Raw genomic sequence first — 13,584 nt, forward strand, 5'->3', positions numbered from 1 at the left:
TCTTTTGCATCTGCGTCACAGGAACTCCGCCAATACCTCTCCAACCTTGCCGACCAATGCAATAGTGAAAACAGTGCTGTGGAGATGCCTCTTGTGATCATCCTGGACAACTTGCACCATGTCAGCTCCCTGGGAGAGATCTTCAATGGGCTCTTGAACTGCAAGTACCACAAATGGTAACAGCATGTTCTGCCTCAAACTTTCATGAAAGGAAAGTGTGTTTGCTTCAGGAGCATTCCTTGAGACTTGACCTGGCTGGATCCAACACATTAGTTGCTCGTGATACTATTGAAATCAAACGTGAAAAATTAGCCATGGCTTAGTTCCCATTGAAATCAGTGGGATTTAACTGAAGTGACCTATTTTAGGGCGTAATCCAAACTCCCCAATATGACCATCAGTGTGGTTTTGCAGAGCAGCAAGGCCACTGTATCATCCTCAGCCCTGTCAGTCATGGCAGCAGAAGGTGAAGGGGCCAGGATAATTCGAGGCCATGCTGTTTTCAATGACATTAAGATTTGCTCAAGATCCAGTGGTTCCTGCGCTTTCTCAGCCTCACCCTTGGAACACTCAGTTCTGAGGCTTTCTGCCTGCAAAGACCGCAGCAATGGGGCCACCTGCATGTTCAGCAGGAGCCTGGTTGAGCCAGGAAAGCTTGGTGGAGAGACATCTCTGCCTAATCCAAACCACCACCCTGACATGGGGGTTGGATTTTTCTGCCCATCTTGGTCCAGCCCAGAATAAATAAAATGTATAAGACCTGCAACCAAATATTTAGTAGGCTGATGGGTTAGTTGATATTAAAATGTGGAATTTAGCCACCCTGTGCAGTATTCCCCCCCCCCCCATTATTCATTCACGGATTCTGTACCTTCTGTTTCTTAAGCAGATGAAATATTCTGAAATGTTCTGTAAAATCACAGATACTCTCAGCCAATACTTTGGGAGAGATGGAGAGGTCTGATCAATGTTGTTTAGGCTCAGATAGTTTTCCTTCACATGCCAGTGGTAGTAGCAAAAAAGTAGATAATGTGATTACTTAAAGGTTTTCTTTCTTCTTTTTTTACATACTGTGTTTTCTATACGTTAATACTGACTGATCTGTTTCCCACAGTCCCTACATTATTGGAACTATGAACCAGGCAACTTCCTCTACACCAAACCTTCAGCTCCACCACAACTTCAGATGGGTGCTGTGTGCCAACCACACTGAGCCAGTCAAGGGCTTTCTTGGCCGTTTCTTGAGAAGAAAGCTCATTGAAACGGAGATTGGTGGCCGTATGAGAAATGCGGAACTAATTAAAATTATAGACTGGATTCCCAAAGTCTGGCAGCATCTCAACAAGTTCTTAGAGGCCCACAGCTCTTCAGATGTTACTATTGGTGAGAACTCAGAATTATCTGTTAGAGCTCTTGACGCATTTCTAAACACTTGGTCGAGAACATAGATTTCATCTGCTCTACATAAGATAATAGTTTACTTTTTCCTTAGTGTCCTAATTACATTAAAAACGAGAGCTTTATGAGGCATGGAATCAGATACATTACACTTTTTGTTATAATGTGAACCCAATAAAAATAGGTTGTGCCCAACTATTGAGGGAGCTTGATTTTAAATGCCTGCTCACTAAAGATGCCATAGCAAATGTTCAACTTGTAGATAAATCCTAATCTATCATTATGGGTTAATTGGCTCCTTTGTTGGTGCAGTGCTTTATCCTAAGTGTACATTTCTTTCTCCTCTCTTGTCATTGATGTTATGGCTGTAATTCAATCCATATTCACTAAAGATGCTTGGCATATGTAACCTTCTCCTTTTTTCTCACAGGTCCAAGACTCTTCCTCTCCTGCCCTATAGATGTTGACGGTTCTAGGGTTTGGTTTACTGACCTGTGGAACTACTCTATTGTTCCGTATCTTCTTGAGGCTGTCAGAGAAGGGCTACAGGTAAGGAGCTTGCATATGAACTACACCTACTCAAAAGAGTGTGGGCATGGGGGAATAACAGATACAGCACAACCTAGGTCTTCACATCTCATTTATTTGTTTTGTTTTACTCTCTTTATACCCCACATTTCCTTCAAGGAGCTCAAGGTGGTGTAGATGGTTCTCTTCCTCCCTGTTTTATCCTCACAACAACCCTGGGAGGTAGCTTAGGCTGAGAGGCCATGACCATCCCAAGATCTGTGCCCCCCCCAGGTGTGTTTTATTTGCCGGGATTTGAACCCTGGTCTCCCAGGTACCAGCCCAATCCTCTAACCACTACACCACACTGTCTCTCCTTCAAGCCAGTCACAGCCCACCAACTATTTAATAGCCGGACAGGAGCTTGGCAAACCCAAGTGTGCCTCAGAAGCTTGTGAGGGAACTCTCGCTATGAGAGCATTAATGTTGGGCAAACTCTCTCAGCAACAAGTCCCCGACAGGCATTGAAAACAAGAGTATTTCCTTCCCCCACTTTTCTGTTAATGGCTTTTGGAGTCACGAGTTATGCAGACTTGCATTAATGCTTTCTTTAGCTTGGAAAGGAATTGCACCAATACCCGGTGGGTTAGACCTAGACATGCTGGGAACCAACTCTGTTAACGGGACTCAACTACTGGAGGAAAGCGATTTTCACCAATTCCTCCTGCAGCCCTCTCTGTGCTCTGTTGGGCGACACTCGGGGCAGTGTTGGAGCCTCCACTGGATCAGAGTCCCTTCTGCTAACTAAATTAGCTTTTCTTTTCATGCAAGCACATGTCTGGAGCTATCTCACTACATTTATTACTATCTTTTTAAGAACACAGTATTCTTTTCATTGGAGTAAGATGTGGGGAAAGGGCACAAGTAGTTTTGTTTGTGTTCTTATCATTCAGGAGAACAAAGCAAAAGCAATGTAATTAAACTAGTTGTAACATTTTTGTAGAGGTTTTTTTTTAAAAAAAGAAATATATATTAAATTCCTTTATGGTGCTTTAGGAGTCATTAAAGTGATTTAGGAGTCTTTTAGGACTGATTGAACTGATAGTGCTTAGTATCTTATTACAAGTTCTAATTGTTCAGCAGCTTCAAGCAGCTCAGACAACACTGCTATTGTTATCTCAGCCAGCATATCTGTGAAACAAACATGATAACTGCTGGTGACTCCGCATCTTAATCTATTTTGTGTTTCATGTTCCCATCCTCAACAAGTCGGTAACCATCTCAGTCTTGTAAGAAAGGACACCATTTGCTGCTGATTGTTTCCCATAAGAATGTATGAAGATGCCTGTGGTTTTTCAGTGCCATAACTTGCTTGATGCACAGTGATCTGAAAGCATATTTCAGACACTTAAATGGCCTTGAATAAAGAAGAAAAAAGGGAAAATAGTGTGATAAGTTTATAACCTTAACTTTAAGATTTAAGATATTATTCCACATTTTTAGGAAAGGAGACTTGAAAGTAGAACTGGAATTTTATAAGCATCCATTTGCCAGGTTGAATCTATGTCTTTGGAGTAGAAATCCTCTTCTCTTCTTCTGACATACAATTTCGTTGAGTGAGAGTCCCTGATTTTGGATTACATGGCACCACCTAGCGGACAAATTTGCTCAGTAACCATTTGGCGTGCTCTCAGAATAAAGCGTGAATTCTGTTAATTATTTACTTAATAAATACACACCCTGCTTTCTGAGAAATCTCTACAAAGCATATTTCACTGTATATAGAATTGGTTTATTTCATACATATTGTAATGTTTCTAAAACAATTTTGGATAGAGAAAAAATATACTTTGTAGCAACACCATGCTACAAAGATTTGACAAATGTTGTCAAATCGGATATGTCCTACAGAAGCTTCAAACTGTCAGAATCCAAAGGTAGCAAAATACGTAGACAGAGATTCCATCTACCTCAAGTGTATGGTTCAGTATTTTCCCCTCTTGTGTTTCTAAATGCCTTGGTCAAGAGAATGTTCACCATGAGAGAGAGAGATAGAGAGAGAGAGAGAGAGAGAGAGAGAGAGAGAGAGAGAGAGAGAGAGAGAGACTGTAATGCCAAATGAATAAATGTTTTTTGTTTTAACTAATTGACTGGTTCAAAGGAAGACTGTTGAGAGCTCCCCAGTATTTTCTTTTAAAACTTAAGTTAAAATTTATCACAGGTTATAAAAGAGATGAATAGGAATAGGAGCATTTATGTTCGTCATGTAACCCACTGCAGTCATGGGTTGCTCTTGAAATCTTTATGCCCGGAACGCTAATGACATTCTGATGTTCTCATAATGCATCTTTGCTCCCCGTGGGGTGGGCCTGCTTAATGTTCCACCATGTAAGCTGTCAGAACAGAGAAGTATAGCAAGTGAAAAACAATCCCCAAACGGGCAGCCACCTTAAACTTTGTACTACAAGCATGGAAACATGAACATTCATTTTCCTCTAGAAACACCTTCTGTAACTTCAGCTTTCATCTTGCTCAAATGGTTTTGGCTGGCCCAAGACGCTGCGTGTAAATACATTCACAAAAAGCCATGGCTCCACAGAGCAGGGTTTGTGGTGTCTTTTTGCAAGCTACAGTCAAATCAAACCGCCTCTTCAAAGTGGCGAGGGCATGCGTGTTTGAAGTCAAAGACTAAAATGTGTGGAATCACCTGTTCCTTGGGAGATTTTTGGCACCAAAGCAGGGGAAGCTTGCCAAGCACTGAACTGTAGTTCTTTGATGACTTTGAAGCCAAACATTCAAGCAAACAGTTTGGCAAAGGCACTTCTGAAGCTTTAACCACATTTGGTCTAAAAGGACAGGAGATCAGAGAAGCTTCTTACCTCTTTTGTTTTTTACAAATTCTCAGAGGAGACGGTTGTCTATCCCTGAGTGCTTCCCGACAACCTGTTTATTGAGCATTCATCTTGATTTGTTTGCATGGAGATTAGGCAACACAGGCTATTTAAAGAGCATTCATTATTAATTGAGGGGTTGTTGGGGGGCGCTGATGACATGTGAAACCAAGTGTTATCCCGCACTTTCCTGTGCATTCTCCTTTTGCTTGCCTCGTTGCACAAGCTCAGGTCTCATGAGCTGGCCAGCCCCATTAGTCCTTACTTTCAATTCACATGTACTAAGAGTTCATCCTAGGTACCTGCAACGCATAAAGATCCCATGGTTGCGTGTGATATATGATATCAATGTGCGGTAGGGGCACTTTGGTCCCACCATTCTCCTTGAGGAAACCCTCATAAACGTCTGAGAAATCCCAGGCTTTCCCAGAACACAGAAAACCATTGCTGTGATGGTTGTGACCTATGAGAAATCCAGATGCTCAGACACCTCCAAATGCTTGGGAATCATCATTCCACATCACTTGCAATGAACAGGCAACCCAGGAACAGTTAGAGCTTGGTGCTTAAAGGAGGAAGCATGCAGAGCTCTGGCTGTTCTTGGCCCGGACATTTTTTACACAATGGGAGATTCCTCTTGTGAAATGTCATGACAAACCAAAAGGCTATACCTTAAAGGCCTATATATCCCCACCCCACTCACCATCCTCCACCCCTCCCCATCTTTTCTTCCCAACTTTATACTGTATGCAGCACTAATGCCTCGCAACAAATAAAACTGATCTGTAGAAAACACAACTTGAAAAAAGAGACAATGCACATATTTTTGAAAACTAGGAAATCTTTAATAGAAATTTGGTTTTGTTTTTTTAAAAAGGGCCTATATATTGAAAAATCTAATCTTTTAATGAGGGTCGATGTCTTGTTCTTGCTTGCAGTTGTATGGAAGAAGAGCACCATGGGAAGACCCTGCCAAATGGGTAATGGACACTTACCCATGGGCAGCCACCCCACAACACCACGAATGGCCTCCTTTGCTGCAACTGCGGCCAGAAGATGTTGGATTTGATGGGTACTCCATGCCTCGGGAAGGTTCAACCAGCAAGCAAGTTCCACCTAGTGATGCCGAAGGAGATCCTCTGGTGAGATTTCTCAGCTGGTCAGCAGCACAAATTTTATTGTGTTGAATGTTGTATCATTTGGAAGAATTGAGACTTGGTCCAGGAAGGCACAGGTGGTCTGTATAATGTACATACAGATGACCCCAGTGTAGCCCCATGTGTGGTTTGTGGCTCATCCTAGAAGTTTAGAATTGTGTTGCAGATGTGATGGTGTCTACTTGGCTTGCAATGTCTGTGTGATTGCTTTGTGTATGCTGTGCTGACCTTACAATATGTTCTATGAGAAGCATCTCTTAAGTTTTGGAAGGAGTAAAACAGTGATTACAAACCACCTTTGAAACTTATCTCAAGGCCATGCCTTCTGCAAATTCTTTCAATGAGCAGATTATGGTAATGGTGCCCTTTTCATGTTACTACAGTACCACAGAAGCTGCTTTTTCCATGGATTCATAGGATGGCACTGTTATGTGAGTGGTCTTGCCCATTACAAACAAATGGGCAGGACCAAACATGTGGGACCCAAAATCTCTTTTACTCTCAACTGGCTGCAAAAAAAACCACTTCAGCATCAATGACATTACATGTGACTTGCAAAAGGGACTTAGATAAGGGGTGGGGAATCTAATCCCCTGAGACTGCATTCATCCCTAACTTGATGCAAGTCTGAGGAGCCAAGAGAGAGGAGATGGGTGGGGGGAGGGGGACAGACCCAGGAGAAAATCAAAATGAACAGAGTGATGGAAGGAGGGTGTTTGCAAGCAGTCGGTTCACACTTCCAGCAAGAGCAATCATACCCTCCCCTGGCAGCCCACTGAGAGGGGAGAGAAAGGGGTGGGCCCTTGACAAACACTGTTTTTCGCCCTGCCCAACATTGGCATGTGAGCCGCAACAGATCCAAGTGTTCCCTGACCCTGCATTGCATGATGCGATGGAGATGGGTAACTTATAACCTCCAGAGAAAGGTTGAAATGTTTGGCATGATCTGCTACTAGGACAGAAGGATTTTTCTAGCTTGTCCAGCAAGCTAGTTCCACTCCACCCAGCCTAACTCCAATTCTGTTTCCACCACGTAGCTACTGCCAGTAGTCCATAAACACCAAGGAAGAATTGGTTGCCCAGTCTACCCTGCTTGTGTAGGTGCTAGATTTCTTGTGGCATTGAATGCTAATTGAGGGTCTTATGCAGCAAGCAGAGCAAGTGCTTAAACAGGCCAATAAATAAATGTGGAAATAGAGCCAACATTCAAGTAACACCGCTTGTCCTCTTGTGATATTTCCTCAGATGAACATGCTGATGAGATTGCAGGAGGCAGCTAACTATTCAAGCCCACAGAGTTACGACAGTGACTCCAACAGCAATAGCCATCATGACGACATCCTCGATTCATCTCTGGAATCAACATTATGATGCGAAAATAGCAGAAGTGGGTTATTTCCCATGGTCCATCTCCTGCCTTGCTTAGAAGACATAATCACCAAACCATGAAGATCACTGGTCTTTAGTCCAGCTGGACATCTCAGTATTAGAGCTGCAAGAACAATAGAGACACTATTCCGCCCCTTCTGTTTCTCCCCCAACCACCCCCTTTTCAGTCTCAAATATGGGTGCAGGCAACCCAGTTGATGTTTTTGAATTGTGTTTTTATTTTCCTTAATAATTAGAACTGCACTACTTTGTTTTTGTTTTGTTTTTTGACATTGCTGTGAGCTCACATGCCTAAGACACTGAATACATGTTTTTCCCCCATACCAACAATTACATTAGTCATAGTAATTTGTGGTGGGCGTGGGGGAAGAAGGAACAAAAAATGTTCACCTACAAAGCTATGAAGCAAAAGAGCTTTGTGCCATGTACTGTCCAGAAAGGGAGAAAAGGGAGTGGATCTTGCCTATGCTGCTTCTGACCAAACTCATTCAGAATTTGCTGAACTTAAACATCATCTTTCAGTCTAACCTCATCTACAGATAGTTCTGGTGCTATAAAATATTTGCTTGCCTTGATAATGTTCCACAAAAGGCAAAGAGCTGAGAAACAGGGAAAACACGTACACACACACATGTACACACACATGTACACACACATGTACACACACACACACACATACACACGGGTGTTCTCTAGTTAGAGATCTGGCTTTTTATGTTTATGTATTTCGTTTTCTTTATATAGGTGCAGATGTAAGGCTTAATCCACCCCAAACACAGATGTTGCACATCATTTGCTACTTTTCAATGGAGCCACAAACCTTTGAGCCACAGCAGCATGTTGTGGACTATGACCATTTTTGCCAGGATTCAAAGTAATGCGTAGGAAAACAAACATACCCACAGCCTGTGTTTTACTTCCACTTTTTGCGTTAGCAGTTATCACCGCTGAAAAGGCAAGTGGCTTTTAAAACTAGATTGCAGCTTGTCTCTTCAGGAATAGGATCTGCATCAGGGAAGACTGGAAGCAAAACTCCAATGTGGATTTCATCACCCATGGATGCACATCTGTTCTTTGCATAGCTGCCCATACCGGAAGGGTGAAAACACGCTTAATGAACACTTCCGGTTTTAGTTACACTGTTACTTAACCCAAACATTTACCAAAAGTTTGAGGCAGCAATTGTTTAGCCTTCACACTGCCCAAGTACAATTTTTTAACACTTCATCCTCATGCCTCAAAATAAACTATTTTTGAAATGCCCTCATTTTCAAAAGCCACTTGTCATGAGGAATGAGAATTCACTGTTTTTCAGTACAAAAACACTAAAGCCTATTTGGACTCCTGCAACTTGTTAAATCATTTTTATTAAGCCAGGTCTTGCGTAAAGGAGAACTGTGTCTTTAAATATTTTATTTGTTTCTTTGAAGGGTCGTGTTTTTGAACCTATCTGGTTCTTAGATTCTCCTTTTCCTCCTTGCCCAAACGCACAGAGTAAAGATGCGTGTTTTTTTAATTATTATTTTTTAAAAAAATCTTGGTGCTTCTGCTGGGGAACAAGAACACCTCACAAAGAATTGCACTCTGATTTGTGTTTTTCTGTTTGAAATATACAACTAGTCAGCTGTCTCAGGCTGTACCACAGCTAGAGCCACAGTCAAAACACACACACACGCCTTTTCAGCTATCTTTGGGTGCTGATTTTTTTTAAAGTGATGCCTTACCTACTTTCTACTAATTGTGTTTGAATTCCATTAGTGCTGCATATGATGGGGGTTTTTATTTAAACAAAACAGGGCTATAGGAGTCATCTCTTGGAGTACAATTATGTGAGTTGCTGTGAATACTGTTTGTAATAAGATAATTGAGATTTCTTCTGGTTTTTTTTTTTAAATGTGACAATAACTAAAAGAGTGGGGAAAAATAAGAGGGAGAGGGCTTTTCAGAATGTCCATATCAACTTACAGCTAACAGTTTATTGGACAAATGTTTATCTAATGGAGGCAGAAACAAATATTCTAGGATGCTGTACAGCATCACTGCTAGAATCTTTTGTTTTAGAACATGCAGGTTAGATGTTTGTCACCATTTTGAAAAGAAAGTGTTAAATCTTTGTAGGGTTAATATGATGCAACAGACACAAGCCCTCTTCAGACATTATAAATGTCAAAGCATATAGGACAGTCCTCGGCAACCTTGTGCCCTCCAGAAGTTTTAGAGGGCACCAGGTTGGCAAAGGGCACCGTAAGAGCTCTCGCCCCACTTCCAATCACGTTGTGTTGAGCAGCAAGGTATATAGGGGGCTTGTAAATGGGTACCCCTGAGCATATTTACAAGCCTCTCTGCAATCAGGAACCCCAGTTGTGCAGAGGTTTGTCAGCATGTCCATGGGAGCAAACTTACAATCCCACTTCAATCCTTACCATTCAACACAGCAAAGTCGGGGGGAGGGGGAGCAGGACCGCTACACAGTGTTCCATGCCTCCCAGACATCCAGAACCTGGTGGTGCAGCAATGAAACCGCTTGCACATTTGCAAAGCTAAGCAGGATCTGCTATGATTTCAAATTGGATGGGAGATCACGTTGAGATTCCTGCAATGAAGAGGGTCAGACTAGATGACATTCAGAGTCCCTTCCATCTCTACAATTCTATGATTCTAATTACCACCTGTGATTCTAACTTTGTAATGCCTGAAGAGGACTATGGTTATGCTACCATGCCTCATGAAAGAGTAAGGGTTTTTTTATTATACCTCATAACTTTCTGCTTTTGGTGACGTGTGAATTTAATCTGTTGTGTTTTGGAGTTTTTTGTGAACTTGCTCCCATTATGTTTTTCTAGAACTAATGGCCTGTTGAACTGTTGAACCAGAATTTCTTGAGTGTTTCATCATAACAAGATATAAGGAGGGTAGCTGACCTTCTTAATTCTCACCTGGTTGCTGATAATGGGCCACAGTGATCCACAGCCCTAAGCAGATCCGTCTAATATGCTGGAGAGAGCTAGTTTTTTAGCTCCCTGCTTCTTAGGACCTCTTGCAGGACAGATTTGAAAGGTTCTCCCAGGTCAAAAATTCCCTTCATATGGAAACCATCATCCTAGAAAATGATTCTTTCTTTGCCTTCTCCCTGAAGTGCTATCTTTACACTTGCAGGGTTTTTTTAAAAAACAAACAAACCAAGAACCAGCATTAAAACAGGAGATCCATGTACATTTTGAATGGTATAGTCCCAGGAAATTTGTACTGCATGCCTTTTATAAATGTTTGAATAGATTCATCATACCCAACATTGAACACAGTCTGGACTTCTTTCAGCATAGCACTTTCCTTCATAGGAATATGTGGTGTTCTCCGTTGAAATAATTTTGAAGGAAAAAGAAGTTTAGAGGAAGACCACTTGCATTGGGAAAGACCCATCTGTGTCCCATTGGAGATTGGTTTCTACATTGCATGTTTTTAAGCAGTTTCTGTTTCGCACCCCATGGATGTTGTAGTTGGCGACCCATACTTCTGGAGTCTTGCAGAGTTCCTAAAGTCATACCCTGACTTGCATGATTCAGTAGCAACCACACACTCTACCTGGAACCCAGAGCTTGCATAGATGGAGGTGCACGTCATACGGGCAATATATTTTGTTGTATATGTGAGGCTTTCCCCCAAGTCCGGGATTTACAAACTAGGGGAAGATTCACCTAAGTTGCTGTGTACAATGAATGAGGTCTGCTCATGCAATGGGACCTTCTTCCCTCTGCATCCCATAAATCTGTTATGGAGGGTTGAGGGAGACCATAGAACAGGTTTGGGGGGTACAGGGGAGAGAAGAAGCAAACTCATTGTGCAAGCATACCTTGCTCGCTGTGTGTGTACCCCAGTTATCGCAGTGTTGAAGTCCACCCCAAGTGATGATATAGTGCAGGTTGGAGTCAGGCATTGTACCTGTATGGCAAGATCTGCATGGAACTGTGTAGCATGAGTGATTCCCAGCTGCCATGCCTTTAACATGCAACATTAAAATGTCTTGCTGAAAGCATCATTGCCACATAGTTAATAGTGCTAAGAAAAGTGTGCCCTGGAAGGGTTCCCATCTTCTCCTGCCTTTTCTCTGCTAAAAACAGAGGGATCCTGTTTAAAGTAAACCAACCAATGGGGGTTTTTCCCCAGCCAGTGGGGACTTTTTTTTCCTAAGGGAACTGTGGAATCGGGTTCTTGATGTGTGTATGCATAGGCTCATAAGAAACATTCAAGGATTCTGCTCACCCTACCCAATATAGTAAACAATGTTTATTACAGTTGTGCCCCAGTGGCTAAATTATACAATTTGATTCCCAACCACCACCACCACCCCTTGTATCTGTTTGGAATTGACAATTAGAGTTTGCTATTTGTCATTTCCAGTCAAGTCTCCTCATGTGCAAAGTGGTTTCTGTGAAGGTACATTAACAACTTTACCCTGTTGCGCAAGTCCAGAAACTTCCTTATAAAAGTGCCGCAAATTTATCCTGATGCAGTGATTCCATGCATGCTTCTGCTGTCTGGTCCATTTCAAAGCAAAGAGCAACTCTTCATATGTAGAAAGCAAAAACCACGTATGGAGATGATCTCTCCAGTGAAATGTGTGGAGAAATTTTATTTAGCCGAAGGCTTTGTTGTCCAGCCAGACTGAATTGGGAGCACTGAAATTTCACAAACATCAAGACATACAAGAATTATTTACAGGAATGATATGGCTGGGGAAAGCAGTATGTGGGATCTTGACTGACATCAGATATATAGCCTATTTGACTCCCTTTACAAAATCTCTATGCTGGGTATTCAGGTTTTTTTCCTCTCCTGCATATCCTGTTGCCATGAACAGGAAATGAATTCTATCTTTTTATTACCATAGTTTGTGTCACTTAAAAATAATTTACATTGAGCAACTTCATCCTTTTGGATGATCGGACAACTTCAGTATCCTTTCTGAAACTTCGGGATTCAGGGTTACCTGTTGTGCACATTTCTTACCTAGCTCTTCTTTGCAACATTGATAAATAAAAATTCCTTCCCTTTTTAGAATGATGAAATACTTCATCTGAGTTGCTTCCAGTTTTGCCTTCCCTCAACCCGCCTCACAAATTGGAATTACTTCTTGGTTTTTAGTGCAAGACTCTATGCAACAGTCGTGTTTTGTTATAAATTGGAAGCATGCAAAATATTTCTTTCCTTCATAACTGTCAAGAATTGTACAAGTCATATATTGGATTTCTTTTTTTTAGGGTGATGGTGCAGAAACAGGGAGGGGTTGGTTAGTTCCTCCTCCTTTTTGGTATATTTTGGAGAGACAAATAAACCCCTTACAATATTGCATTGGTGATGCTGACATTTTTGATATTCTGTGTCTTGAAACTTGTCTAAATGTGACAATTCCCTTTTAAGGAAAAGGAGACAGCGAGGGGGAAAAAATACATGGAAAAAAATAGTGGAGATTAAATGGAAGGTTGCTGTTTTGATCTAGTTGTTTCCAGTGGAACCATTTATGAGAAAAGTTCTCTTTTAAGATGTACATTTTTTTTCATTGTAACATAGAACTGTAAATATTTGATTACAAGTGCTGCATTTTGATGAATTTTTTCTAGCCATTTTTAAAGAGAAAAACTAGGAATTGAGTATTTTGTGTACAGTATGATGTTTACCTCCGCCCTACCATCCCTATTTAATTTTCTGTTACCATTTAGGATTGGTTCTGCCGTTGGTCTGTTTTGGACCATTCCTCCCTCTGGCCTGCCCTTCTCACCCCTGTCCTGTGTCATGGAGAATAAAGCTAATGATTGTACCAGTCTTAAATTATTCATGATTCAATAAATTTGATGATTATTTATTCAGATTGGTTGGTCTTACTGCCGTTTTTACTGCTGTAAGGGTTGGAGCAAAATTCCGCATAGTTCATATGCCATATAAACTATAATAGCAGCAGTAGTTAGGTGATGTGCCGCATTCACCAGTCCAATTATCTGTGTGTTTTGGATTCAGATCCTTTCATCTTCTTTATTATTAAAGTCACGTTGCCGTACTCTCAGCAACAACAATCTGCACATGCTGCCGAAGAGAATGTTCAAGGCTCATTTCAAGTCCACAGAACTTTAAGAACAGATACTTGATGAATCAGAGTGTTTTAACTGTGCAGACAGTCACAAGACAAGGGATGCACACCCTAAACGAGGTTTTCATTGTCCTCTCAGGTGGACAATGCATGGGTCTCC

At 41.5% G+C, this 13,584-nt stretch overlaps 1 protein-coding gene across 9 annotated transcripts in view; it reads left to right on the forward strand.

Moving 5' to 3' along the window:
* NAV2 (neuron navigator 2) overlaps positions 1–13,208 on the forward strand; it is a 559,460-nt gene extending 546,252 nt beyond the window's left edge. For all 9 annotated transcript variants that reach the window (XM_081882207.1, XM_081882209.1, XM_081882202.1 and 6 more), the window contains 5 exons: positions 22–176; positions 1,115–1,383; positions 1,829–1,947; positions 5,735–5,938; positions 7,199–13,208. In XM_081882207.1, the coding sequence (XP_081738333.1) occupies positions 22–176; positions 1,115–1,383; positions 1,829–1,947; positions 5,735–5,938; positions 7,199–7,324 (873 nt within the window). In that variant the 3' untranslated portion in view covers positions 7,325–13,208. The remainder of the gene's footprint in view (positions 1–21; positions 177–1,114; positions 1,384–1,828; positions 1,948–5,734; positions 5,939–7,198) is intronic.
* Positions 13,209–13,584: the final 376 nt, after the last annotated feature.

This window comes from Podarcis erhardii (assembly GCF_964252035.2).
Source record: "Podarcis erhardii genome assembly, chromosome: 1".
Lineage (NCBI taxonomy): Eukaryota > Metazoa > Chordata > Lepidosauria > Squamata > Lacertidae > Podarcis > Podarcis erhardii.